The sequence below is a fragment of the Electrona antarctica genome, assembly GCF_951216825.1.
Source record: "Electrona antarctica genome assembly, chromosome: 23".
NCBI lineage: Eukaryota > Metazoa > Chordata > Actinopteri > Myctophiformes > Myctophidae > Electrona > Electrona antarctica.
The window spans coordinates 28,019,903-28,046,543 of record NC_136804.1 but is presented as its reverse complement, the minus strand read 5'-3'; the positions used below and the strand labels follow the sequence as shown (position 1 = coordinate 28,046,543).

The window sequence follows — 26,641 nt, the reverse complement described above, 5'->3', positions numbered from 1 at the left end:
CCAGGCTGTGGTCCCTGCAGGGTTCAAAATGTCAACCATTGTGCCCATTCCCAAAAAGGCCAAAGTGACATGCCTGAACGACTGGAGACCTGTCGCTCTCACCCCGATCGTCAGCAAGTGCTTCGAGAAACTGGTGAGGGAATACATCAACTCCACGCTACCTGCCTCGCTGGATCCGTGGCAGTATGCATACCGCAAAAACAGATCCACCGACGACGCTATTGCCATGGCTCTCCACACCGTCCTCTCGCACATGGACAACAAGCTGCTGAAGGACAAATATGTACGTATGCTGTTCGTGGACTACAGCTCAGCATTTAACACCATTGTCCCAGCAATACTTGACAAAAAGCTCAGAGACCTAGGGCTACACCCAAGCATGTGCGACTGGATACAGGACTTCTTGTCCAACCGACATCAGGTGGTGAGAATGGGCAGCATCACATCCGACCCCCTGACCCTCAACACTGGAGCACCCCAGGGATGCGTGCTGAGCCCTCTCCTCTACTCCCTGTACACGTATGACTGCATAGCCACACATGTCTCCAACACCATCATAAAGTACGCGGACGACACGACAGTGATAGGCCGAATCGTCAACAACGACGAGTCTGACTACAGAGAGGAGATCAAATCACTGGCACTCTGGTGCCGGGAGAACAACCTCTCTCTTAACGTCGACAAGACCAAAGAACTGATCGTGGACTTCAGGAGGCCGCGGAGAGACCATGCGCCCATCCTCATCGACGGTGCTGCAGTGGAAAGGGTCAGCGAGTTCAAGTTCCTCGGAGTACACATCGAGGAGGACCTCAAATGGGAGACGCACTCCACACACGTGAGGAAAAAGGCTCAGCAGCGACTGTACTGGCTCCGCCGCCTGAAGAAGCTCGGAGTAGGAAATCGCATCCTCAGGCTGTACTACAACAGTTCTGTTGAAGGCATCCTAACAGGCTGTGTCACGGCCTGGTACGGGAACTGCACTGCCCGAGAAAAGATCAGCCTACAACGAGTAGTGCGATCGGCAGAGCGGATAATGGGAATCGAGCTCCCAGCGCTCCAGGAACTGTATAAAAAGCGGTGCGTGGTCAAAGCCAAGCGCATCATCAAGGACAAGCACCACCCAAGTCACAGACTGTTCAAACCCCTACAACGACCGCGACCGGGCAAGGGGCTCTACCGCAGTATCAAGAGTTCCACCACCAGGCTCTGGTGCAGTTTTAATCCGGCTGCTGTCAGGATGCTGAATGAGGCATAAGCCTTGTTCAGCAGCCTGACAGCAGGCAGTGCAAAAACTTTTCTGGCTCTTCCTGAACACACCTGTGGATTATACCAGGGACAATGACTTGGACTTAGCTCCCCCTCGGACACACCTGTGGACTACACCAGGTACAAATGACTTTTTGTTGCACTCATGGAGCTACTTGCGGATTATACTAGGGTCAGTCCACCCTAGGTGGACACGCACGGACCTTTTGCACCTTAATCCCATGTATAACGCACTGACTTTGTTTTTGTTTTTCTATTGTGCTCTTTTCTCTAAGCACCTTAACAGTATAAGTATAACATGCACAGTATACATACATTGCTGCTATGCTCAGGCACCTTAGTTTAGTTATTTAGTTTTAGTTAATAATAATATCTTATTATTATTATTATTATTTACTTTGTAAATGTAAATATGTAGATAACTTGTCTGGCCTTCTGTTGCTCTCTTGTTTTGATCTCCTTCCCACTTGCCCCCCACCCCTCTTCTTCTCCCCCCCCCTCTTCTTTCTATGGAAACTAACGTTGCGATGGGAACGATGTACAAAAACGAATTTCACCTTGTAAACCTGTGATGTGACAATAAAACTGATTCTGATTCTGATTCTGATTCTGAACCCAGGTACCAGTTTATAACAAACCCCTCACCTGAGCTCTGTTTGCTTGCACGTTACCGGTTACTCACGGGCAGAAAGTTTAACACATTTAGGCCCGACGTCGAAATTTAAAAAATGTCTTCTAAATTCTGACAGTTTTCTGAAATACCTATGTTTCTGTATCAGTGGTGCTCAATATTTCATGTCAAGGACCCCAAAAATTAACTGTATTTGCCCGCCGACCCCCATCTGAAAATATGTTATTCCAGGAACCCCTCCAGAAGCAAAGATTTGAGTTCAAAACGTTCGCTCTGAAAGAATATATTCAAAGATTTTTCAAAATGCTTAAAACACCAAAAGGGGTTCCCCGTCCAGAATGGGATAAATCCCCACTGCTCTGAGGGTGTCCTCCTTATGATCACACACGATCCGGGGAAAGCTGTCTCGGTGTGTTGGAAGGTATCCGTGCGACAAACAACATGAACTTCATAAGGGCTATAGTAAAACCAAAACAAGGCGCAGTACCGCGGGCCTTAGCAAACACCGTCGCTCCTCCAGGCTGCTGCCTCCGACACAGCACTTCCGTCGGCAGGTCAGACGGGTATAGCGTGACGTCATGTCATTCATAAACAGGGATGTATCTTGAGTGAACTGAACGCCACCAATGGGTGTGAGTGGCGACGCACGCGCACGCACATGCGCGCACACACACACACACACACACACACACACACACACAGGTGACAGAGTGCGTGTCTCTTACCTTAATGATCTCATCGATGAAGCAGACATGAGTGACGGGGTCTCTCTTCTTGGCCAGGACCTTCTGCAGATGCTGCACCTGGTGACACAAACAGGGGTGGGACGATACGATGTATGTGGCGATATTAGGCCCTCGATAATGAAAGTATCACGATATATTGCGATATATTGCAAGAGATTTCATCAACGCTATATCGCGATATCTGCAACTGAAAATGAAAATAAACAAATAAATAAAATAAAACATAAAAAGGCAAATATCCTCAATTATTAATCCGGGCTTTTATTTGTCTCAACCGATTCCGCACTTTTATTGGAAGTAGGCAGCTATAAGAAGGAGGCCTATATATTTCTACTTTTCAAAAATAAATTACGATCAAAACTAAATGGAATTTAATTCAAAAGACCGACATTTTTGTTGTCAACATCAACACTGTGTGCTGTTACCTGTCTGCAGGCAGCACAGATCAACATCAACACTGTGCTGTTACCTGTCTGCAGGCAGCACAGATCTGGTCCATAACATCAACACTGTGCTGTTACCTGTCTGCAGGCAGCACAGATCTGGTCCATAACATCAACACTGTGCTGTTACCTGTCTGCAGGCAGCACAGATCTGGTCCATACAACATCAACACTGTGCTGTTACCTGTCTGCAGGCAGCACAGATCTGGTCCATACAACATCAACACTGTGCTGTTACCTGTCTGCAGGCAGCACAGATCAACATCAACACTGTGCTGTTACCTGTCTGCAGGCAGCACAGATCTGGGTCAACATCAACACTGTGCTGTTACCTGTCTGCAGGCAGCACAGATCTGGTCCATAACATCAACACTGTGCTGTTACCTGTCTGCAAGCAGCACAGATCTGGTTCAACATGTTACCTGTCTGCAGGCAGCACAGATCTGGTCCATCAGCTTTTCAAGGTTGGTCCAAAGAGCAGCGCGGAAAGCTGCCGTGTTCCCCGGAGTGGGCATCACCGCTCTGCCCGGAGCACCTGAGGAGAGAGAGAGAGAGAGACATAACCATGAATGAAGACTACCCAGACCCGGAGCACCTGCAGAGAGAGAGAGAGAGAGAGAGAGAGACATAACCATGAATGAAGACTACCCAGACCCGGAGCACCTGCAGAGAGAGAGAGAGACATAACCATGAATGAAGACTACCCAGACTGCCAGACATAACATCCCAACCCCTTGCATACAGCAGCCAATGTATGCATGTCGAACATTACCAACCCTAACCTCAGTCTTAAAGCTGCTATAAGCAATAATATGTCAAATTTTTTATGACCTTTTCTTTTCTTTTGCTCAAAAAATGTTTGTCTCTGTGACACATCTAGGGGCCGCAATCTGCATTCAAAGATGTTCCTAGAAGCTTTGTCATTGGTCGAAAAAAACCCGGTCGCAATGACTAACCAATCAGGAAGCAGACAGGCAAATCGACCAACGACAAAGCTTCTAGGAAAATCTTTGAATGCAGATTGCGGCCCCTAGATGTGTCACAGAGCGTTCTACCCATTGCTGGCTGTCTGAACACCAAAAAAAGAAAAGAAAAAAAAGGTCATTAACATTTTGACATATTGCTTATAGCAGCTTTAACTGGCCATGTATGTCGGACTCCGTCTCCTCAGCCTTAATCATCCATGTATGTCGTATATCCAGTCAAAACCCATTCAGGCCTGACGTCAAAATTAAAAAAAAATGTTTTCTAAATCATGACAATTTTCTGAAAGATTTGAGGCACATTTTAACGATTTTTCAAAAATAGCAGACCTACAAGTTCATAGCGCGCCACTCGGTGGCGCGCTATGAGCTTGTAGATCTGCTATTTTTCAATAGCTAAATTATAACATAATGTTTAAAACACCAAAAGGGGTTCCCGCCCAAAATGGGTTAACCAGCCATGGTCTAAAACTTTACCTTATCAGCATCCCCTCCCCATATTTTTATATTTTTGTCAGACGCCCTTGACAGATGATGTCACCATTCTGCTACCAAAGATGCTTTATAATTACGTATGAGAAACACAAACTGTGACGCCTGCCTGACTGGTTGTGCACAATGCGCAGTGGCATCGCCCCGTTGAAAATAGACCACCTACGACCTCAGAGCTTGTAGATCTGGTAAATGGTGCATTTATATAGCAAGGCGGATAGATTGTGCATCACATTCACCCGTTCACGCACACATCCACACACCGATGGCGGAGGAAACCATGCAAGGCACCAACCTGCTCATCGGGGGCATTTAGAGGTTCTTTAACCCATTTTGGCGGGAACCCCTTTTGGCGTTTTAAGCATGTTATGCTTTAGCTGTTGAAAAATAGCAGATCTACAAGCTCATAGCGAGGCACCGAGTGCCGCGCTACGAGCTTGTAGGTCTGCTATTTTTGAAAAATCGTGAAAATGTGGCACAAATCTTTGAATATATATTCTTTCAGAGCGAACGTTTTTAACTCAAATATTTGCTTCCGGGGGGGGGGGGGGGGGGGGGTCGCTGAAACAACATATTTTGAGATGGGGGTCGGTGGCCAAATACAGATAATTCTGGGGGTCCTTGACATGAAATGGTTTCTGAAAACTGTCATGATTTAGAAGAAATTTGTAGAATCGTCCTCAGGTCTAAATGGGTTAACCCATTTTGGGCGGGAACCCCTTTTGGTGTTTCAAGCATTCTGTTATACTTTAGCTATTGAAAAATAGCAGACCTACAAGCTCATAGCGCGCCACCGAGTGGCGCGCTACGAGCTTGTAGATCTGCTATTTTTGGAAAATCGTGAAAATATTTATTTCAGAAAACTGGAGGATTTAGAAGATTTTTTTTTAATTTCGAGGTCAGGCCTAAATAGGTTAAGGACACTTCGACACTAACTCTGGGGGAGCCCGGGATAAGTCGTAGCCTCGTAGGACATAGCAGGCAGCGTTGTAGGACAGAGTATATAAACCAGGGATAAGTCGTAGCCTCGTAGGACATAGCAGGCAGCGTTGTAGGACAGAGTATAGGGGATAAGTCGTAGCCTCGTAGGACATAGCAGGCAGCGTTGTAGGACAGAGTATATAAACCAGGCTTGACACATATCAGAGGCTGAGACACTATTTTTAGGGAACATCCCACGAGGCGTTCTAGAATCCCAAGCTGGGACTGTGTTTCTTAGCGGTCAGTGTCTCTCAAAATAAAGTTTTTTATTTTCATTTAAAAAAAGATTAAACAGGCAAAATGAACTAAGAGCAGATTCTTATTTACAATTGTGGGAGACTGCAAATAGGGGCTAAAATAAATCAATCTGGTAAGTCAAAAAGTATTTTGTTAACGCAAAAAGCAAAAAAAGCCCGGACATTCTATTATCAATATTATTACACGAGACACGGCCAAAGCATTTCTGGGGGTCCCCAGCCAAAAACGTTGAGAACCCCTGGGTCGAAATGGAGCTGGCAAAATATAGTAGTTTGTCCTTTCAAGATGAAGATTCAATGAGTCATCATCAGGTGGAAGACAGTGTACTGTACATTATTTCTTAACTCTTAGCCTGCCGCCATTAATTAATCCCTCGATTGCGTATTGCCATGGTTTAATCACGCGTGACACTTACTTTGAAGAGCCAAATATCCGTATCGCATTTTACTATGAAACCATTCCGTGTGTGTAGACGAAGCTGGTGCTCGTTCTCTCGGTCGGTGGTGGAAAAAGTGGACCGCGAGTATCACAGCGCCTGCTACAGGCCGTTGAAAACGCTTGTCTGGGACAAAGCGTCCTCTGCAATGTCGCTTCTGTGAGATAAAGCCGTCTGAAAACAGAGCCGGCAATGTTAGTGGATGCGCGCGCATTTTCAAAATGGCCGCGCCCATTGTGTCAGAAGCATAACAAAGCTAACGGACGGTAGATTTCGATACGATCGTATTAAAACATGCATTAATGAATACATCGCTGTTAAAACGGCTTTTCCGTTTGTGGCAGGCTACAAGATTCTACGTGTTAATATTCCTATGTTCCTGGCGGGTAAACGATTAAGTTTGTGCCACTTTAAAGCTCCGACCTGCTCACAGGTAATATCTGCACACTCACCGGCGTAGACAATGGAGTGGAGTGGATGTAGTGGTTAGAGCATATATGCCTTTCATGTGGACGGTTGTGCGTTCAAGCCCTGACTGGGGTCGACGTCGGCAAGGGCAATGTGGTCGCAACGGGTTCCTAACGCCAAGTCAAATGGGTTCAGATCTGATCCAAGTCTGCAGTGTTGTACCCGAACGCGTTCAAAGAACGATCGCTCACGAACGCGTTCATATTTTGGGTGAACGTGAACTGAACGTACTGTATTTCTGCTTGATGAACGTCATTGTGAACGCATTCATTTCTGGCATGTGTGAACGTCCCTTTCTCACGTTCAACTTCGTTCAAGAGTGAGTGTTTCCATAGAGCCTTCCAGGCGAAATCCCTGCTAAAACACACCCTAAACAGGCCTTAATATCTAGCGGAAACCCCAGCAACAAGTCCTTATCCGACACAAATTAACTAATCTTTCTCAGCCGTACTACAATTTCACTGGAGCGCGCAACTGCATGATGATCATGCAGGCAGACAGGCAGCAGACACAGAACATCCCGACTCCCGACCCAAACACTGATGATTCATGAAACTTGTTGTTTGATTGAACACAATGTGCCACGAAAAATAGCTTCCAATAGCTTGTTATTGTTTATTCCTATGGGCTGTGGCAATAATAATAATAATAATTTAAAAAAAAGAACGAACGAACGAACGAACGAACGAACGAACGAAAAAGTACTGTACAATAGTTCATTTTTTGGAACCATGAACTTTAGTTCAAAATTTTGAATGATGAACTATGAACTGAACAAGTTCATTTTTAAATTTTTGAACTGTGAACTGAACTAGTTCATAAAAAAAAGAACTTTCCCAACACTGGCCGTCTGAAGCCTGTCCTGGACGGGGTATCCGGACGTAAAAACAAATCCACCGTGGACGTGTAAGGGGAATTTTAGAATGCCAACTACAGTGCCAAATATATGCATTATTGTGTATTTATCTTCCTTCCATTAAGTCTCTTTGCTCACCAATGTGCTCAGTCTAATTCATGCAGCTGTCAATCTAACAGCTGACTTGACTCCTCCATGCTGTCAGCAAAGGTATACTTATTTGTGTGTCACCCTTATCTTTAGCGCAGATCCTTATATGAACATTTTGTATAGCATCTCTGTTAAGACAAGACTATAAGGACTGTCTGAGAATAGGGTTGAGGAGGCTTGCGCCCGGAGGGGCTGCTGGAACAGGCACGGAGGCCTGTTCCTCACTCTCTGTATATTGTTTCTCTGCTGAATCTTCTTAATAAATTCTCAATACTTCACCCTGAAGAACTTTGTCATTCCTTCATCTTTGGACGATTATTTAATCGACAACAGTCGATGGAGAGGACAAATGAAATGACTCCATGTCACCTTTCACTGTCGGGTGGAAAGAAGATGTTGGCTTGATGGCCCGGGTATCGGAGGAGACCCGAGGCTTTCTTCACCCTCCCAATGACTGATTGTGGGGGTTAGCAGAGATGGAGTACTTGTAGAGAGGCTGGGGAATTGGGAATTGGCTATACTAAATTGGGACTTGAAGGGGAGAAAATGTTTTTCTTTTGTCTTCAAGGGGCATGTTTTGCACAATAACAGTCTTTTCATTATGTCTGCCCACGATCTCTGTGATTCATACAGTACGTTTGTTTACCTCAGTCACTGATACTAAAATCTGATTTTATTATTATTCTTTCTATGAACCTGTGACTTGACACCCATACTGAAAATAAAAAGATTTTGAAAAGAAAGAAATGACTTCATGTCTCCGACTCCAGACTTTCACCCACTCGTTTTGCCTCAGGATCAGACAGACATCACCTTCACCAACACTTCCTTCTTTCCGGTGCCCATAGAACCCTGAGGTGTGATCACTGCCAGTGATTACATGGAGAGGTATATGATGATGATCTAACACGCTCACAATGTGTCGCAGCGAAACACCCGAGCGCAACCAAACAAAGCGCAAGCCCACAAGACGTCGCTGCTATTTTCGGTGCACAATATGCTACGTGCACAACAACGTGCACAACATGCTAACCCTAACCTCCCACGGGGCAGCACACCTAAACCTAACCCTCTCCCAACCTTATGTCTAACCAATGCTATGTCTAACCAAAGGATGCATGACTGAACAATGTGTCGCAGCGAAACACCCGAGCGCAACCAAACAAAGTCACTTTTTCTTTTCGTTCTACTGGATCTCTTCTCCACTAGACGCTAGTCCCTCCCTAAACATTTTAGTCTAGTTTTTAATTTGACAAAAATTGTCAATATATTTAGTCTTATTTAGTAGTAGCTTATTTTGTTTTAGTCAGTGAAAAAAAAGGTAGAGGGCGGAAGATTTTCGTCATGATGTAGTCGACGAAATCAACACTGTTACACACGCATATCGACATTAAAATAAATAAAAACGTAGCACAGCTCATAATAGTCTACCTCTGGTGTTGGTGTTGACGGGCTGCGTCAGGGCCTTGATGTCCAGCGCGGCCGTCACATTGTCCTGGACGGTGGTTCGATAGCCTCCCACCACGCCGCTGATGGTCTGCCTTAGACTGCCCAGGTTGTAGAACACCTGCAGGGCTGTTCCCACCTGGGTGGGGTTCTAGGGGGCCAGAGAGAGAGAGAGAGAGAGAGAGAGAGAGAGAGAGAGAGAGAGAGATAGAGAGAGAGAGAGAGAGCGCACAGAATAACCCATTTAGACCTGAGGACGCATCTGTGTCACCTTATAGATTTTAACCACTTTTACCATTATTTTAAACTTTTGATGTTGAAAGATAGCAGATCTACAAGCTCATAGGGCGGCACCGAGTGCTCCGTAGATCTGCAATTTAAAAAAAGAATTGTGAGAAATGTGTGCTAATCTTTGAATATACAATATATTCTGTTTAACTCAAATATTTGCTTCTGGGGGGGGGGGGGGGGGGGTCCCTGGGGGTCCGAATACAGATAATTCTGTGGGTCCTTGACATGAAAATGTTTCAGGAATTGGAAGACATTTAGTAGAATCTGGTCTCAGGTCTGAATGACTTGAAGACCTGGTGCAATGGCTAGTTTGGTCATTATATTTTATTTTGAGTCTGAAACGGAAGGCTGTACATTTCTGCATCTCTTCAGGCGATGGGACGGTAGCTCTGCCACATGCACGACGTCATGGAGTTTGATTATTTACAAGTCAGACAATCGTTCAGCTCTACCAGTTTGCTGCTATGTGGCTTATTTCTAACCTATAATATTTTCAGATACATATTTTACGATGTTGAACTTTAAAACGAGTAAAACACTGTCTGGATGTCATCTTGAATGAGATTAAAAACGTAGTAGTTCTGTAATCAACAACAGCTGTGTTTTGAACGTACAGCGATGGGAATCAATCAGGTGAATGAGATCAAGCTTCATTTATATTCATGCAACACTCGACACATCATCACGTTTTCATTCAAAGGAAGTAATTAAAATTGGCGTTTTATGGACTTTTGAGGTGGAAATGTTCCCATTGTTTTGGCATCCATTGTTAGGTATGCCCATTATGATGACCATGGATATAAATAAAAGTGTGGAAAAACATATTTTTCATTTCACTAGGTCTTTAAAGCAAATTATACAACAGGTATAGTTTTGAGGAAGACATCTGATTGGTTGAAATAGCCATCTGCCCGTGCTTCAAACCTGCAAGACCGCACACCTAATTAAAACATAAAATCACACCTGTGTGAAGTGAGTCAAGTGAGTGGTGGGGGGTCCCCGGAGGTTCCAGACCCACAGGAACACGCCCAGGGGGGGCGGCCCGGTTTCCGGCGAGCCGCCCCACGTCCGAAATGCTAACGCAGCACACCTAAACCTAACCGTAACCCTCTCCCAACCTTATGTCTAACAACCAATGCTATGTCTAACCAAAGGATGCATGACTGAAAGGGGTCATGGTGAGAGAGAGAGAGAACACCTTAGACTGGCAGCCATCCATGGCATGGGACAATGCATTATAGTAGGATGAAATCAGGCTAATGGATTTGACAAATATGCATGTGCAAACGCGAGCGCACACGTGTGTGCACACACACTGAGACACACACACACACGCACGCACGCAGGCTGTCAGTGTGGCGTGAGAGCAGAAGCTAGGTGAGAGCAGCAGCTAAATATATACCTCTCTCACTGAGTGAATGAGAGTGGGGATGCATGGCGGTGTGTTATCTGTGCATATGTCAGTTCAACTCTCCAGATCAACAGATGTGCCTAACATGGTGGAATGCAGTGTTGATTACGTCGACTAAAACTATGAGGAAAAAATGTTGGTCGACTACCTTTTTTCACTGACCAAAACTAAAAACTAAATAAAAACAAAGCTATAATGACAAAAAAAAATGTGACTAAATATATTGACAATTCCGTCAACAAATGAAAACTAGACTAAAATGTTAAGTCAATAGTCAATAATAGCATACGGATATTCTCTCAAGTTTTCCTCGTGACACACTCCTAGGGGGGAAGATTACATATTTACATAGCCTACCGTAGCATAATTCCATGCTAGAAGGCTTTCTTACCTTTATTTGTAGTTGTTACGTCCCCACCAAAGAGGTCCAGGTGTTATTTTGTGCAAAAGTGCATTATTGGCTATTTCCCCTAATATAAGCCCTCAATGGGGGTTGGGTTTTTGTGCTAATTCGCTTATTTCCATCGAAATAAGTAGTAAAGTGTGCCGCTTGGGGTACTATTTACATTATGAAGAGAGGATATATACCAAAAAAACTGATGGAAATAAGCGAATTAGCACAACACCCCATTGCCCCATTCAATTCAATGCAATTCATTGAGGGCTTATATTAGGGGAAATAGCCAATAATGCGCTTTTGCACAAAATAACACCTGGACCTCTTTGGTGGGAACGTAACAACCACAAATAAAAGGTAAGAAAGCCTTCTAGCATGGAATTAAATGTAAGGTGCTATAAAGTAACAATGTCACTCAGGGGTTCCGTGGACGAAAATGGCATTCACTGGAGTTACCTGAGACAAAACCAAAAGAGGGTTTGAGAACCACTGCATTGTGTGCATAAGACACTGCATGTGTTTATGAAGAAGGAACTATTGACATAGAGGCACTGGCAAGTCTATGACGTTTAACCATTAGTTCCTCTGCAGTATAATGAATTGCATTTTTATGGCGCTTTTCTATGCACTACGTGCCTACTCAAAGCGCGTACAATGGTTCATTAATTCATACATTGGGAGGTGACGCCAGCGTCCTCACTTCCCACATTCACACACCAATGGTGGCAAGTTCACACCGACCGACTCATTGGAGGCAATGTAGGGTTCAGTGTCTTGCCCAAGGACACTTCGACATGTGGACAGGAGGAGCCAGGATTCGAACCGCCGACCCATGGATCATTGGACGACCTGCTCTACCTCCTGAGCCACAGCCGCCCAAGTATCTGCTCCTCTCGGTCAATCCTGAAGAACTGACCGATGTGAACAGCCTGTTGGTTCACACTGCACTGAATTACAGCATGTTACAACACCTCCTCCCGTCACTGTTTGCCCACATGCATGTGTGTGTGGCATATGCCACACACACACACACACACACACACACACACACACACACACACACACACACACACACACACACACACACACACACACACACACACACACACACACACACACACACACACACACACACACACACACACACACACACACACACACACGTTTTTATTACTATAGTTGGGAGGACATCAATGTTTTTAGGACGACATTTTTTTATGAATGCCGCAACCTCTTGAGCCCCATTGCCCCCGCCGGCGGGGGCAGCGGCTGTCCACCTCTGAACAGCGCTCAGCGGGTCAATGGAGACCCAATTGGTATCCGGTTCCAACTCCGATGTTGCGGATTTTCCCCCTGGACCCCCCTGGGGTTTAAGAGGTTTAAGCCTATATTTAGCAGTATTTAGTGTTGAGTAAAAACAGGAGGGGGCTAATACAGAGCTTTTGGGAATGCAGTCAACTAAGTACTGTATATTGTGGCGAACGGCAAGGAAATTAATCTCCAACAACTTCTCTCATATATAAACGGTTTATTTAAGCTTTCTCCACAGCTTCACATACAAGGTAAATCTCTTACTTTGAAAGTATTTGTAATACAAAACAACAGTTCTCACTCGTGTGCGTCTTTTCTACCGGCACACTTCCTCATTCAACAACAACAACAACCGGCCGCAAAGCATGCCGGGAACTCTTAAAGGGGCAGAGGCCCAATAACCACACAACAGTACAGTCCCGTCGCCACAATGCCCCCACCAGCATGTCGCCCGTCCCGGCGACTTAAAAGCTACACATAGTCTCTATAGCGACGGGGAGGCCTCCGCAGTCTTTGAGGCCGTGAACTTGTGGGCCCCTGCCCTAGCCCCTGCTCCCCACTGTCTGTCCCAAAGGCCATTGTGTTCGGTTGGTCCAGGAGGGTCGGAGAAGCCATACAGGGTGAGCTGGGTCGTTCTGCAGGCACGTCTCGTTGAGCCCGGGGGCGGTAGGGTGAGCTGGGTCGTTCTGCAGGCACGTCTCGTTGAGCCCGGGGGCGGTAGGGTGAGCTGGGTTGTTCTGCAGGCACGTCTCTTTGAGCCCGGGGGCGGTAGGGTGCCAAACGGTCCCGATGTAACACCACTACCCGTCCCCGGACACACAGCTTCACCCGGTACACCACATCTGAAAGCTGTTCCAACACCTCACAAGGTCCCACCCATTTGCTGGTGAGCTTGGGCGAAATGCCCTTTTTCCGGGTCGGGTTGTAGACCCAAACCTTCTCTCCAGAGGAAAAGGGGCGGCCCCGACAACGGGTGTCATACGCCCGCTTCTGCTTCTCCCCAGCCTGTTCCTGGCGCTGCCGGGTGAAGTCGTGTACCTCCGCCAGGCGATGCTGGAGATCACCTAGATAGTCCAAGCCCGGTTCCACGGGCGGGTCCGTACAAGGAGGGGTGCCAAAGGCCAAGTCCACAGGTGTACGCAGCTCCCTACCGAACATGAGAGCGGCTGGTGTGCAGCCAGTGCTTTCCTGCACCGCTGTCCGGTATGACAGCAGGATCAGGGGCAAATGTCGGTCCCAGTCCCGCTGGTGTTTGGAGGTTACAATAGCCATCTGGGTCTCGAGTGTTTGATTGAAACGTTCTACCAGTCCATCGCTTTGAGGGTGAAGAGGTGTCGTTCGGGTTTTCCTCACCCCCATGAGTTGGCATACCTTGGCAAACACTTGCGCCTCAAAGTTTCGTCCCTGATCACTGTGCAGTTCCTCAGGTGCACCGAACCGGCAGAACATCTCGCACACCAGCCGCTCCGCCGTCGTCTTCGCACTCTGATCAGGAACTGCATACGCCTCCGGCCACTTAGTGAAATAGTCCATGGCCACAAGGATGTAGCGGTTCCCATCATCAGTAATGGGGAATGGGCCAACGAAGTCCACGCCGACACGCTCCATGGGGGCCCCCACCTGATACTGCTGCAGTGGGGCATGGGAACGTTGAGTAGGTCCCTTCTGAGCAGTGCAGGCGTCGCAGCAGTGCACGAACAGTTCGGTGTCTTGCCTGCAGCCTGCCCAGTAGAACCGTTGGCGTAGTTTGTTCAAGGTCTTGGCCACGCCGTAGTGACCCGCCCCCACTGAGCCATGGACGGCCTGTAGCACCTGTTTACGCCAGTCCTTAGGCACCAGTAACTGCCACACTTTTCCTCCTCGACCTGGTGCCTGCCAGACCCGATAGAGTAGTCCATCATGCCGGGCCAGTGTGGCCCACTGTGAGTGATAGGCTTTAGCCTCCACTGGCAGGGGGGAGATCTCTTGCCACGGAGGACGTGTCCCTGTGTCCACCCACTGGCCCACCCTGGAGAGAATGGGGTCGCTGTCCTGCGCTGTCTGCCACTCTCGCTGCTCCACTGCGGCCAGCCATTCTTCCGCCTCCTCCACCTGTCGCGTCATAGCCACTGGGAGAACCACTCGATCTCGTTCTTCTTGGCGCTGACAGTGCCTGCACTCCACTTCCTCACAGGGCCGACGAGAGAGGGCATCTGCGTTGCCATGTAGCCGCCCTGCTCGGTGCTGGATCTCAAAGTCATAGTTCTGTAGAGTCTCAATGCATCTTGCCACTTGGCCTTCAGGTTCTCTGAAATTAAGCAGCCACGTCAGAGAGGCATGATCGGTCCGCAGGAGGAACGACCGGCCGTAAAGATAGGGGCGGAAGTGCCGAAGCGCCAAGACGACAGCCAATAGTTCACGTCGGGTGACACAGTAGTTGCGCTCGGAGCGGCGCAGGGCACGGCTATAGTAGGCCACCACTCTCTCTCCGCCCTCTCCCTCCTGCGACAGGACAGCCCCCACTCCCACGTTGCTTGCGTCGGTGTCAACGATGAAACTGCGCCCCGGGTCGGGAAGGGCCAAGAAGGGTGCAACTGTGAGGGTGTCACGCAGCTGGGCGAAGGCTGCTGCGCAATCATCCCTCCAGGCAAACCCTCGCCCCTTGTCCGTAAGGCGATGCAGGGGGCTGGCAATGGAGGCGAAGTCACGCACAAACCGCCTGTAGTAGGAGCAGAGGCCTAAGAAACCGCGGACGTCTGTGATGTTTCGGGGAACCGGCCAATTTTTTACTGCCTCCACTTTGGCAGGATCGGTAGTCACACCTTCTGGTCCCACAACATGGCCCAGGTACTTGGTCTCACGCTGTAAGAGGTTGCACTTTTTGGGGTTCAGGCGCAGTCCTGCACCCCGGATAGCTATGAAAACCTGCCGCAGGTTCTCCAGTGCTTGCTGGAAGTCAGTAGCATGTACCAGCAAATCATCCAAAAAGATTACGCACTGCTTTCGGGGGATGTGAGCCAGTACCCTCTCCATCAACCGTTCAAATGTCGCCGGAGCATTACAGAGTCCGAACGGCATCACTCGGAACTGCCAGAGCCCTTGGCCAATGGTAAAAGCCGTCTTGTGTCTGTCCTCTGGTGCCAGCTCTACTTGCCAGTAACCGCTCCGTAGATCCAGTGAGCTGAACCACTGCGACCCTGCGATATTGTCCAGGGCATCATCAATGCGGGGCAAAGGGTAGGAGTCCTTGCAGGTCACAGCATTCAGGCGACGATAGTCCACACAGAATCTCCAAGTACCGTCCTTCTTCTTCACTAGGACAGCAGGAGCGGCCCAAGGACTGCTGGATGGTTCTATCACCCCTGCCATTTCCATTTCCTGGATCATTTGCTCTGCAGCCTCTCGCTTAGCAAGCGCCAGCCGGTAGGGACGTAGTCGGATAGGCTTGGCTACACCTGTATCAATGGTGTGCTTCACAAGTCCCGTCTGAGTGCACTCCTCGTCCCGGGCGGCAGAAATGTCCATGAACTCCTGGAGCAGGTCCCCCAGCTGTACGCTCTGCTGGGAGTCCAGTGGCTCCCTGCTTCGCTGTAATAGGTCCTGGACAGCCTGCAGTGTGTCAGATGACTGCGGTGGCGCACCCACCGAAGGCTGGTTGGGTGGTGGAGCAGTAGGCGGAGCAGGGGACATTGTAGAGGATGGCTGGCTCCGTTGGCGGCGTCTGTGTCGTGGTGTGGTCCCCACAGATGGTGCCGATGGCTGCGACTGTGTGGTGATGGGTGGGGACAACTGGGCCAGAATGCGCCTCGCTTTCTTCCCCCGGCGGCGCAGGAGAGGCAGGGTCTCGGAGCCGATATGGACCACGTTCCCCGGTATATCCACGATAGCTCCCCAGCGGTCAAGCAGGTCCAAGCCGATGATACAGGGGTCCAGGATGTCAGCCAACCAAAACTCCTGGGTGACCTCGGTCCCCCCTGCCTTCGCCTGGAGCAGCTGCTTCCCCAGCATTTCTGAGAGCCCCCCGGTTACAGTTCGAATCTTATTTGTGGTTGGCATCCATCCAGAGTTCTGGCAGCCAGCGGCCTCAGGTAGCACCCCGGGGCGCACAAGGGAGATGTCGGACCCTGTGTCCACCAGGGCTTTACAAGTGTGTCCATTAAGGAGACATAGCAGGTATAGGCCATGTGCGCGGCCCAACCTGCCAATTATGTCAGTGTTTTCAGTGGGGAATCTAGTCAGTTGGCTGGGTGGCAGTCTCCCCTCGGTGCCCCTTAGTTCTAGTTTCCCGACTGAGAAGTGGTCTGGCGTCGAGGTGCGGGGCAGGGCACTCACGAGCTATGTGTCCTGGTTCTCCACAGCGGTAGCAGGCATCCGTGAATTGGCGTGTCCGGGGTCTCGCCGGGGGCCGCCGTGGGCCTGGCGGGGGAGTAGGGGATGGCTGGGCCCGGCAGACAGCCCCGCCCTCATCTTCAAATTCATCGTCGTCGATATCTGCCTGACGCACTTGAGGCCTAGCTGAGCGGTGGGGCGTTAACACAGTCTCTACCCGCTCTGCCTCCTCTAGTGCGGCTTGGAGGGTGGCTGGCGCTTTTATGCGGAGGTGTTCTTTCAGTCGTTCAGGTGTGAGGCCCTGGATGAAAGCGCTAAGGGCCAGCTCTTCACATGCTGCTGCAGCAAAAGTGGGGTAACCACGTTGTGTATAGTAGCGCACATCTGCGGCATACGCACCCAATGTCTCACTTTCTATTCGGCGTCGGTGGGCCAGCTTGTCTCTCATCTGCTCGGTTGAAATCCGCTGTCCGAAGCGTCGCTCTAATGCTGCAGCCAAGGTTGGATAATCCCTCTGTTCATGCGGCATCAAGTCCAATAGCACCTGGAGCGCTTTGCCTTCTAGTGCCAGGGCTATGTGGGCGGCACTCTCGTGTGTGCTCCACCCATTGTGCAGCTCTGCCATCTTCACTTGGGCGAGATAGGGTTCCAGTGGTGTAGTACCGGCATAACGTGGGAGCTTGAAAACATTCCTAGGCATGTGGAAAACGCCTCCTCCCATCCTGGGCACCGGGTCGTGCGCAGCCGGTGACATCTCCAGGTGGCGACGGGGAATAGCCCCTCCCGTCGCGGACGCTGGGTTGAACGTGACCGGCGATATCTCCCGTTGGCGGCGGGGAACGGCTCCTCCCGTCGCGGACACCGGGTTGAACGTGACCGGCGATATCTCCCGTTGGCGGCGGGGAACGGCTCCTCCCGTCGCGGACACCGGGTTGAACGTGACCGGCGATATCTCCCGTTGGCGGCGGGGAACGGCTCCTCCCGTCGCAGTCACCGGGTCGAATGTTCTGGGAGCACTAGCGCCGTCTGGTCGCACTAGATCAGCTCCACTGGGTGTATAGTTTTTACTCACATAACGTTTCTGTGTAGCATTGTCTCTCTGTTCAATGTCCATCTTTAAATGTTCGACTTGTGCATACAAGCTTTCAATCTCCCTTGTCAGTCTATCTTCTTTGATCCTTTCCATGGCGTTAGGTTAATAATCCCACTTCTTGACACCAATGTGGCGAACGGCAAGGAAATTAATCTCCAACAACTTCTCTCATATATAAACGGTTTATTTAAGCTTTCTCCACAGCTTCACATACAAGGTAAATCTCTTACTTTGAAAGTATTTGTAATACAAAACAACAGTTCTCACTCGTGTGCGTCTTTTCTACCGGCACACTTCCTCATTCAACAACAACAACAACCGGCCGCAAAGCATGCCGGGAACTCTTAAAGGGGCAGAGGCCCAATAACCACACAACAGTACAGTCCCGTCGCCACAATATATAGGGTTTAAAAGGTTATATATATACAGACTTGGCGACTCACGTCCCCTAGCCTGGGGTAAACGGACCTGGCGCAAAAAATAATTCATCTCATCTCCTTGGTCTTCTCTGTGGCACTCAGTAAAGCTCAGATAGAGCCGTCTCTAGACAGGGCCTTGGTCTTCTGTGGCACTCAGTAAAGCTCAGATAGAGCCGTCTCTAGACGGGGCCTTGGTCTTCTGTGGCACTCAGTAAAGCTCAGATAGAGCCGTCTCTAGACGGGGCCTTGGTCTTCTGTGGCACTCAGTAAAGCTCAGATGGAGCCGTCTCTAGACGGGGCCTTGGTCTTCTGTGGCACTCAGTACAGCTCAGATGGAGCCGTCTCTAGACGGGGCCTTGGTCTTCTGTGGCACTCAGTACAGCTCAGATAGAGCCGTCTCTAGACGGGGCCTTGGTCTTCTGTGGCACTCAGTAAAGCTCAGATGGAGCCGTGAGGATCCTCAAGGCCACTAGACGGGGCCGTGAGGATATTGAAATTTGGCCCCCAAATAAATAAATAAAAAGATTTTAATGATAATAAGACATTGATATTAAAATAATTCATGGCATGGCATTCTTTCTTCAAAATAATTGTTAAATAAGAATGTAATATGTAACGTGGTTGTTAAAGGTATATTCAGTGATTTCACTTCATTCAAATATCACTTATTTTTTTCTTTTTTTATAAACCTCCCTACTATAGAGTGTGCTGACCATATAAGGAGTTCCTCCCTGTCCCCAGTTAACCCCTGGGGTCAAAAAACCCTAGTTTCGGTTTGGGCTTTGGGTGGCAAAGCCTTCATCCAATGAGGATGAGAGGGGCCTTCCTCCAATCATGATCGAGTGGGGGCGGGCCTTGATGCACGTGCTGTTGGTCTGTTGTACTTCCCCCACTGTAGAGCATGTGCATGTGCACATCTTGTTACCGGGGCAGACCGGGGTTTTTTACAAATCGCCCAAATCACTGAATGCTCCTTTAAGTGGTCAGATGAGTGGGCTGCAAAAATGCCTTTGAGGTTTTCAAGTGGGCCTGGCCTGAACCAGAAAAAGGTCAGACTCAGGAACCGCCGCCCTTCATGGCAAATAAGATTAGGTTTTCATGATCGCCATATCATGAAGCCCAAGGGTTTCTCTCCCGTCAGAGAAAGGGAGAGAGTGTTTTGTGTGATTTCCTTATCGTCGTCTGTACAACGGGCCGGTGACTGGGGACGAGCAGAGCAGGACAGGACAACATGGCTGCTTCTGAGAAACACAGGACCAGAAAAGAACCCCCCGCCCGCCCCCAGCTCTGGCAACATGTCATTGCTGACAGTGAACAGGCTGTCACGCACACACGCATGCGCACACAGTCTCACACACACAGCCACACACAGTCAGACACACACACACACACACACACACACACACACACACACACACACACACACACACACACACACACACACACACTAAAGGTTTCTGAAACAGGACACTGTTCTCTAGAGAACCAGGTTTTCTGGGGCAGATGACAGCCAGCATAGCCTGTATATGTATACTCTCTCTCTCTCTCTCTCTCTCTAAAGATTTTGTGTAAGGCACACCCTTCGTGTCGCGCGTCATCGTGCCAAAACCTAACGTTCTCACGGAAGACAGTTGTCTGGCCCTTACTTATAGGCTACCCGCTGCTATTATTATATCAAAACATGTTATATCACTGACCTAAATGGCGTTATATCGACAATAACAGTATGATGACAGTAGGACACGTGGAAAAGTTAAACATGCAGAGTGCCCATTACTTTACCTGGGTAACATCATGTTCTTTTCTTTTCAAAATCTTTTTATTTCCGTTTTATAACAGTATGGGTGTCAAGTCACAGGTTCATAGAAAAAATAAAAATAAAATATCAGATTTTAGTATCAGTGACTGAGGTAATCAAACGTAGCCTACTGTATGAATCACAGAGATCGTGGGCAGACATAATTAAAAGACTGTTATTGTGCAAAACATGCCCCTTCAAGACAAAAGAAAAAAAAATTCTCCCCTTCAAGTCCCAATTTAGTATAGCCAATTCCCAAGCCTCTCTACAAGTACTCCATCTCTGCTAACCCCCACAATCAGTCATTTGGAGGGTGAAGAAAGCCTCGGGTCTCCTCCGATACCCGGGCCATCAAGCCGGTAACATCATGTTCTGATAATAATAATCCTGTACCATCACGGTCGTGTAGTGTTTTGTTTCATTAGCGCGAGGGTGATAAAATAGGCTACAGCTGTTGATCCCTTGATGATCCGCTGCTGCTGCCCGCTGAGTGAGCACAAGGTAAAGATACCAAGGATTGGGCAGTGACGTCACCGTTACGCCACGCAACACGGAAGTAACACAGACTCGAAGCCATTTATAAATCACAGTCATAGTGATGCGTCCGCTGACAAATCCTTGGCAGAGGCGTATCTACAATAAGGCGAGGGCAAGCGTCCGCCTGTCCAAATCCATTTCTGCCTGGCCAAAATCCATACAATGAGAAAAAAAAGAGGACAAAAACAAGACATGAGAACCATTAGTGGACAGCTGATTGGCCGCCGCGGTAGAGCGCAATCCTCAATCACCCATTGGAATGTAAATGCAAGCCTTTCAGCCTTTGTATCCTACTCGTCTGGCAGGTATATCTCTTTGAAAAGTGCTACGATTGTGCGCGGGGAGACGACAATTAACACATCTTGCCTGTCCAAGATATAATTCTTGCCTGCCCAAAATGTAATTCCTGGAACCTGATCCTTGTTATTTTCATTCGAACGGACACCGCTGTTTAGGAAAATCCTTCGGGTCGGGAAACTTTTTCCAGGAATTACATTTTGGGCAGGCAAGATGTGTTGTCGTCGTCCCCCTCCCCCTCCCCCACACAATCAGAAGAACTAAAGTTTTTCAAAGAGATATACTGTATATATATACCTGCCAGACGAGTAGAATACTCGAAAGAAACCACAAAACCACGAAAGAAAATAGGAGAGGCCGCATTCTCTTTTTATGCACCAAAATTATGGAACACAATTCCTCAGGAAATCAGAGGCCAACTCCACCAACATTTTCAAACAAAAAATAAAAACACACCTCTTCAGATTAGCCTTCTCCACCCTACCGTAGCACTTTATTGAGGCTTCCCATCATGTATTCTATTATTATTTTTATTTTTTTCTTTAACAAATACCTTAAATGCTTGACTTTCTCATGCCTATTTTTATTCTCGATGTCTGACTTTATGCACATGCACTGTCTTGTCTTGCATTGTGTTTGATATAACCTATGACCTAACTGTAAAGCACTTGATGTATGTCCTGCCTGTGAAGCACTTTGAACTGCAACCCTGTATGAAAGGTGCTATATAAATAAAGCTTATTATTATTATTATTATAATACAAAGGCTGAAAGGCATGTATTTGCATTCCAATGGGTGATTGAGGGTCCCACTCTGCGCACAGCGGCCAAATCCGCTGCTCACTAATAGCTCTCAGGTCTGGTGTGTGTCCTCTGGTGTGTGTCGTGTTTTCAAATGGATGTGTAGATACAACGGGAAAACGTGGGGGATTCCCTTCTCGCGTACCAGTGGCACATGTCCCGCGGTGGTTGGGAACCTCTGGTCTAGTGCAGGGGTTCTCAACGTTTTTGGCCGGGGACCCCCTGTCTCGGGACCCCCGCCCCGCCCCCTCCCGACCCCCAATATAAATTGACTGCTACAATAACCTTAATAATAGACAATACACCATAAATAAATACTGAAACCAGATATACATTAGGGAAGGTGTATGCATGTACTATGTGTACTATGTAAACTCTTCCTTTCCATTTTCAAATAATTTTGGGACCCCCGAGGGGTCGCGACCCACATGTTGAGAACCCCTGGTCTAGTGTACCTGTATCTCCATGCCTTACTCCAGACCTCTGGTCTAGCCGGAACCCCTTTTGGTGTTTATAGCATTATGTTATGCTTTAGCTATTGAAAAAATAGCAGATCTACAAGCTCATAAAATCGTGAAAATGTACCTCAAATCTTTGAATGGTATATTCTTTCAGAGTTTCAGTTTTTAACTCAAATCTTTGCTTCTGGGAGGTCCCTGGAACAACATATTTTCAGATGGGGGTCGGCGGCATATTACATATCATTTTTGGGGTCCTTGACATGAAATATTGAGAACCACTGATATAGAAACATGAGGTTTTTCAGATTTGTTTTTTAAAAAGACATTTTTTAAATGTCGACATCAGGCATAAATGGGCTAGTGTACCTGTATCTCCATGCCTTGCTCCAGAAGTCTCTTGGCCTGGTTCTCAACCTCCAGCCTGGCTCTGCTAATGAGGAGCAGCTCACTCTCAATCACCTCAATCCCACTCAGGTCCACGCCCTGGGACAGGTAATCTGTAGGGGACACACACACACACACACGTTTGTATTACTATACCAACAAATCAAAAATAGCTGCTAGATCTGCTATATTTCGGCTCAATGCTCTTGAGTGCTGCTGCTCGCGGCGGCCCGCGAGATTATTCTGAGAATGTGTTGTTTTGTTTTTGTTTTCCTTCTCAATATTGGATCGACACTCACATGTCCAAATAGAGAATATATTCCCACCCGAAGCTTATTGCTTATTAAACTTGTATCGATGTTGAGAGACCGGAGCGAGCACGAGCAGACAATTAAACAGGCACCGTGTGGACAGCAGCACACGCTCACACAGACTAGTTGCACACCTTAGTCAAAGTTCTTCAGCTTCCAGTCTTCTGGGGTGGAAACTACACATTTTTATAAGGTAATATGATATCCATGCTTCATGATCTTGCCGTGTAAAATTATAGTCTTTGCAAGCAAGCAGCCAAAATGTCACGGCAATGCCTTTGTGCTTCAAAACAGCTTCGCATTGCATTGACGAGACCATGCAGGTAGGTTTAAACAGTCAAATCCCAATTAGTTTTCTTCCTTAATTATCATGATTTATTACAATTATAGTGTTGTATTTGTGTAGGCCTACATTTATACTATTTGCTCCAAGCTTTGCTCCAAGTTTTTTCTTTAAAAAAATAAATAAAGACAGTTGGACATGGGTAGAATGACGCACGTCGACCCTTGTGTGTGATATGAGCAGTTAAAGCACCAGTCTGTCGCAACTCAGCGCAAGGTGACGCATGACGCAAGGAGTTGCAAGGCGAACCTTTGGTGTGGTTAGGGCTTAAGAAGTAAGCATAAAACAACCATTTATCTTTTGAGGAACAGAAAAAACGGTCTTCATGATGCCTCATCTTCAATTCTACTATACTTGTGGGGGCATTTGGTCCTCATAAGTATTGTAATACAAGGACGTATGAAGACAACAAATAACTCAAACTATAAGGGACAAATCCAGGGCAAGGGACAGCAGGTGTTGTCCCCCATTCTCTTTGCGCGGTCATGAGTTCTGTCGACTTCTGTGTGCGATTCAATATTTCATATTTGGGTCCCGACTCCCGAGCTGGTCCAGTCTGATTAATTCAATTCCTTGGTGAATCTCTGTCTCATCCGCAGCTGCTGCTGAGTCGGATCTGTGTGTCCCCAATCCAGGTAAAAATGTATTGAGTCGCAACACTGTTCAAGTTAATCTGCTCCCAATAGTTTGTTAACCTTTTGACACAAAACTAGGTATTCTTCAGAATGTGTCTCCCAGTGGGAGATTAGCCTCGGAAACCCAGACGTTTTATTTCCTGGAAGAAACCTCTCTGATATTTTATATTCCACACCTGCCATCTGAAAATAATAATAAGGGAAATAATAATAATAATAATAATAATATTTATTATTTTTATAGTGCTTTTCCAAGTGCTCAAAGCGCTTTACAACGGTTCATTCATTCATACATTGGGAGGTGAAGTGACGAACAGTCGACGCCAGCGTCCTCACTTCCCACATTCACACACCAATGGTGGCAAAGCTCACACCGACCAACTCATTGGAGGCCATGTAGGGTTCAGTGTCTTGCCCAAGGACACTTCGACATGTGGACAGGAGGAGCCGGGATTCGAACCGCCGACACAGGGATCATTGGACACCCTAGTGGAGAGGCTCACACATCTCCACTACGAGCAGTGGTGGACACAGGGATCATTGGACACCCTAGTGGAGAGGCTCACACATCTCCACTACGAGCAGTGGTGGACACAGGGATCATTGGACACCCTAGTGGAGAGGCTGACACATCTCCACTACAAGCAGTGATGGACACAGGGATCATTGGACACCCTAGTGGAGAGGCCCACACATCTCCACTACGAGCAGTGGTGGACACAGGGATCATTGGACACCCTAGTGGAGAGGCTCACACATCTCCACTACGAGCAGTGGTGGACACAGGGATCATTGGACACCCTAGTGGAGAGGCCCACACATCTCCACTACAAGCAGTGATGGACACAGGGATCATTGGACACCCTAGTGGAGAGGCTGACACATCTCCACTACGAGCAGTGGTGGACACAGGGATCATTGGACACCCTAGTGGAGAGGCTCACACGTCTCCACTACGAGCAGTGGTGGACACAGGGATCATTGGACACCCTAGTGGAGAGGCTCACACATCTCCACTACGAGCAGTGGTGGACACAGGGATCATTGGACACCCTAGTGGAGAGGCTCACACATCTCCACTACGAGCAGTGGTGGACACAGGGATCATTGGACACCCTAGTGGAGAGGCTCACACATCTCCACTACGAGCAGTGGTGGACACAGGGGTCAGTGGACACCCTAGTGGAGAGGCTCACACATCTCCACTACGAGCAGTGGTGGACACAGGGATCATTGGACATCCTAGTGGAGAGGCCCACACATCTCCACTACGAGCAGTGGTGGACACAGGGATCATTGGACACCCTAGTGGAGAGGCTCACACATCTCCACTACGAGCAGTGGTGGACACAGGGATCATTGGACACCCTAGTGGAGAGGCTCACACATCTCCACTACGAGCAGTGGTGGAGAGGCTCACACATCTCCACTACGAGCAGGGATGGACACAGGGATCATTGGACACCCTAGTGGAGAGGCTCACACATCTCCACTACGAGCAGTGGTGGACACAGGGATCATTGGACACCCTAGTGGAGAGGCTCACACATCTCCACTACGAGCAGTGGTGGACAGTAACTAAGAACATTAACTTGAGTACTGTACATTTTTGGAGTTTATGTATTCATTTATTTATTATTTGCAAGCTCATGACTTTCACTCCGCTACACTTCAAATTAACTTTTGACTCCGCTACATTTTAGGAAGGGACACTTAAACGATTCCGTACATAGGACGTCGCCACACGTCCTAGGGGTCCCAATCGACGCGTACATCCGACGTGTGAGGACGTCTTAGCGCATCCTCAATGATGCGGGGCGAATATTCTGAATTTTCTCCTTTTTTTTTATTTGTTAGTTCGCCTTTCGGCTACCGTATGCTACACTCTAGGCAATTGTTAGCTTACCATTGACCTAGCCGTTAGCGCGGCGGAAAGAATGACTCGTCTCTCCTAATCCAGGGCGCTCTCCGTGGTCTTGAACGGATCGATATACTGGCGCTTCATTTCTGCTCCTCATCCGTCTCTCCCGCAAAATATGAACGCTTTTTGGATCATATATCGTATAAACTAAAACGATCGCAATGTAAGCTAGCTATGTAAAGTCAACTTTTTTTAGTGGATTGTTTCCGGGTCATGGGTTTCCGAGTAAAAGCGGCCATGTTGTTCCGGCACCCCAGAGCTCCTATTTTGAAGGACTTCCGGCACTGATTGTGTTAAAGGACAATTCCGGACTACGTAACCGTTTTCTTACCTTACCTACATCCCCAGCGCACCGCAGCTCTGAGCATGCGCTGCGGGTTTAGCGATACATCGGCCACTACGGTAGCCCATTTGGGACAAAACACTGTGGAGATTTATGCGACATTATGAAAGACAGAAAAAAATGAATTTTCGAGCGATCAAAATAAGAGATTTACCATTAAACCCACCGCGCACGGTCGGAGCTGCCGTGCGCTCGGGATGTAGTAGATTTTTTTTCTTGGATATATTCAAATCTGATTAACCCATTTAGACCCGAGGACGAGTCTACAAAATTCTCCTGAAAGTTTTCTAAAAAACCTATGTTTCTGTGTGCTCAACAATTTCATGTCAAGGACCCACAGAATTATCTGTATTTGGCTGCCGACCCCCATCTGAAAATATGTAGTTCCAGGGACCTCCCAGAAGCCAACATTTGAGTTCAAAAT

The 26,641-nt window shown here is 47.9% G+C and overlaps 1 protein-coding gene across 3 annotated transcripts in view; it reads right to left on the bottom strand.

The window, feature by feature from the left end:
- cog5 (component of oligomeric golgi complex 5) overlaps nucleotides 1-26,641 on the bottom strand; it is a 119,675-nt gene that overhangs the window by 42,508 nt on the left and 50,526 nt on the right. For all 3 annotated transcript variants that reach the window (XM_079494829.1, XM_079494830.1, XM_079494831.1), the window contains exons 7-10: nucleotides 22,647-22,777; nucleotides 9,142-9,307; nucleotides 3,509-3,621; nucleotides 2,623-2,700 (exon numbers count right to left, since the gene is read on the bottom strand). In XM_079494829.1, coding sequence (XP_079350955.1) covers nucleotides 2,623-2,700; nucleotides 3,509-3,621; nucleotides 9,142-9,307; nucleotides 22,647-22,777 — 488 coding nt within the window. The remainder of the gene's footprint in view (nucleotides 1-2,622; nucleotides 2,701-3,508; nucleotides 3,622-9,141; nucleotides 9,308-22,646; nucleotides 22,778-26,641) is intronic.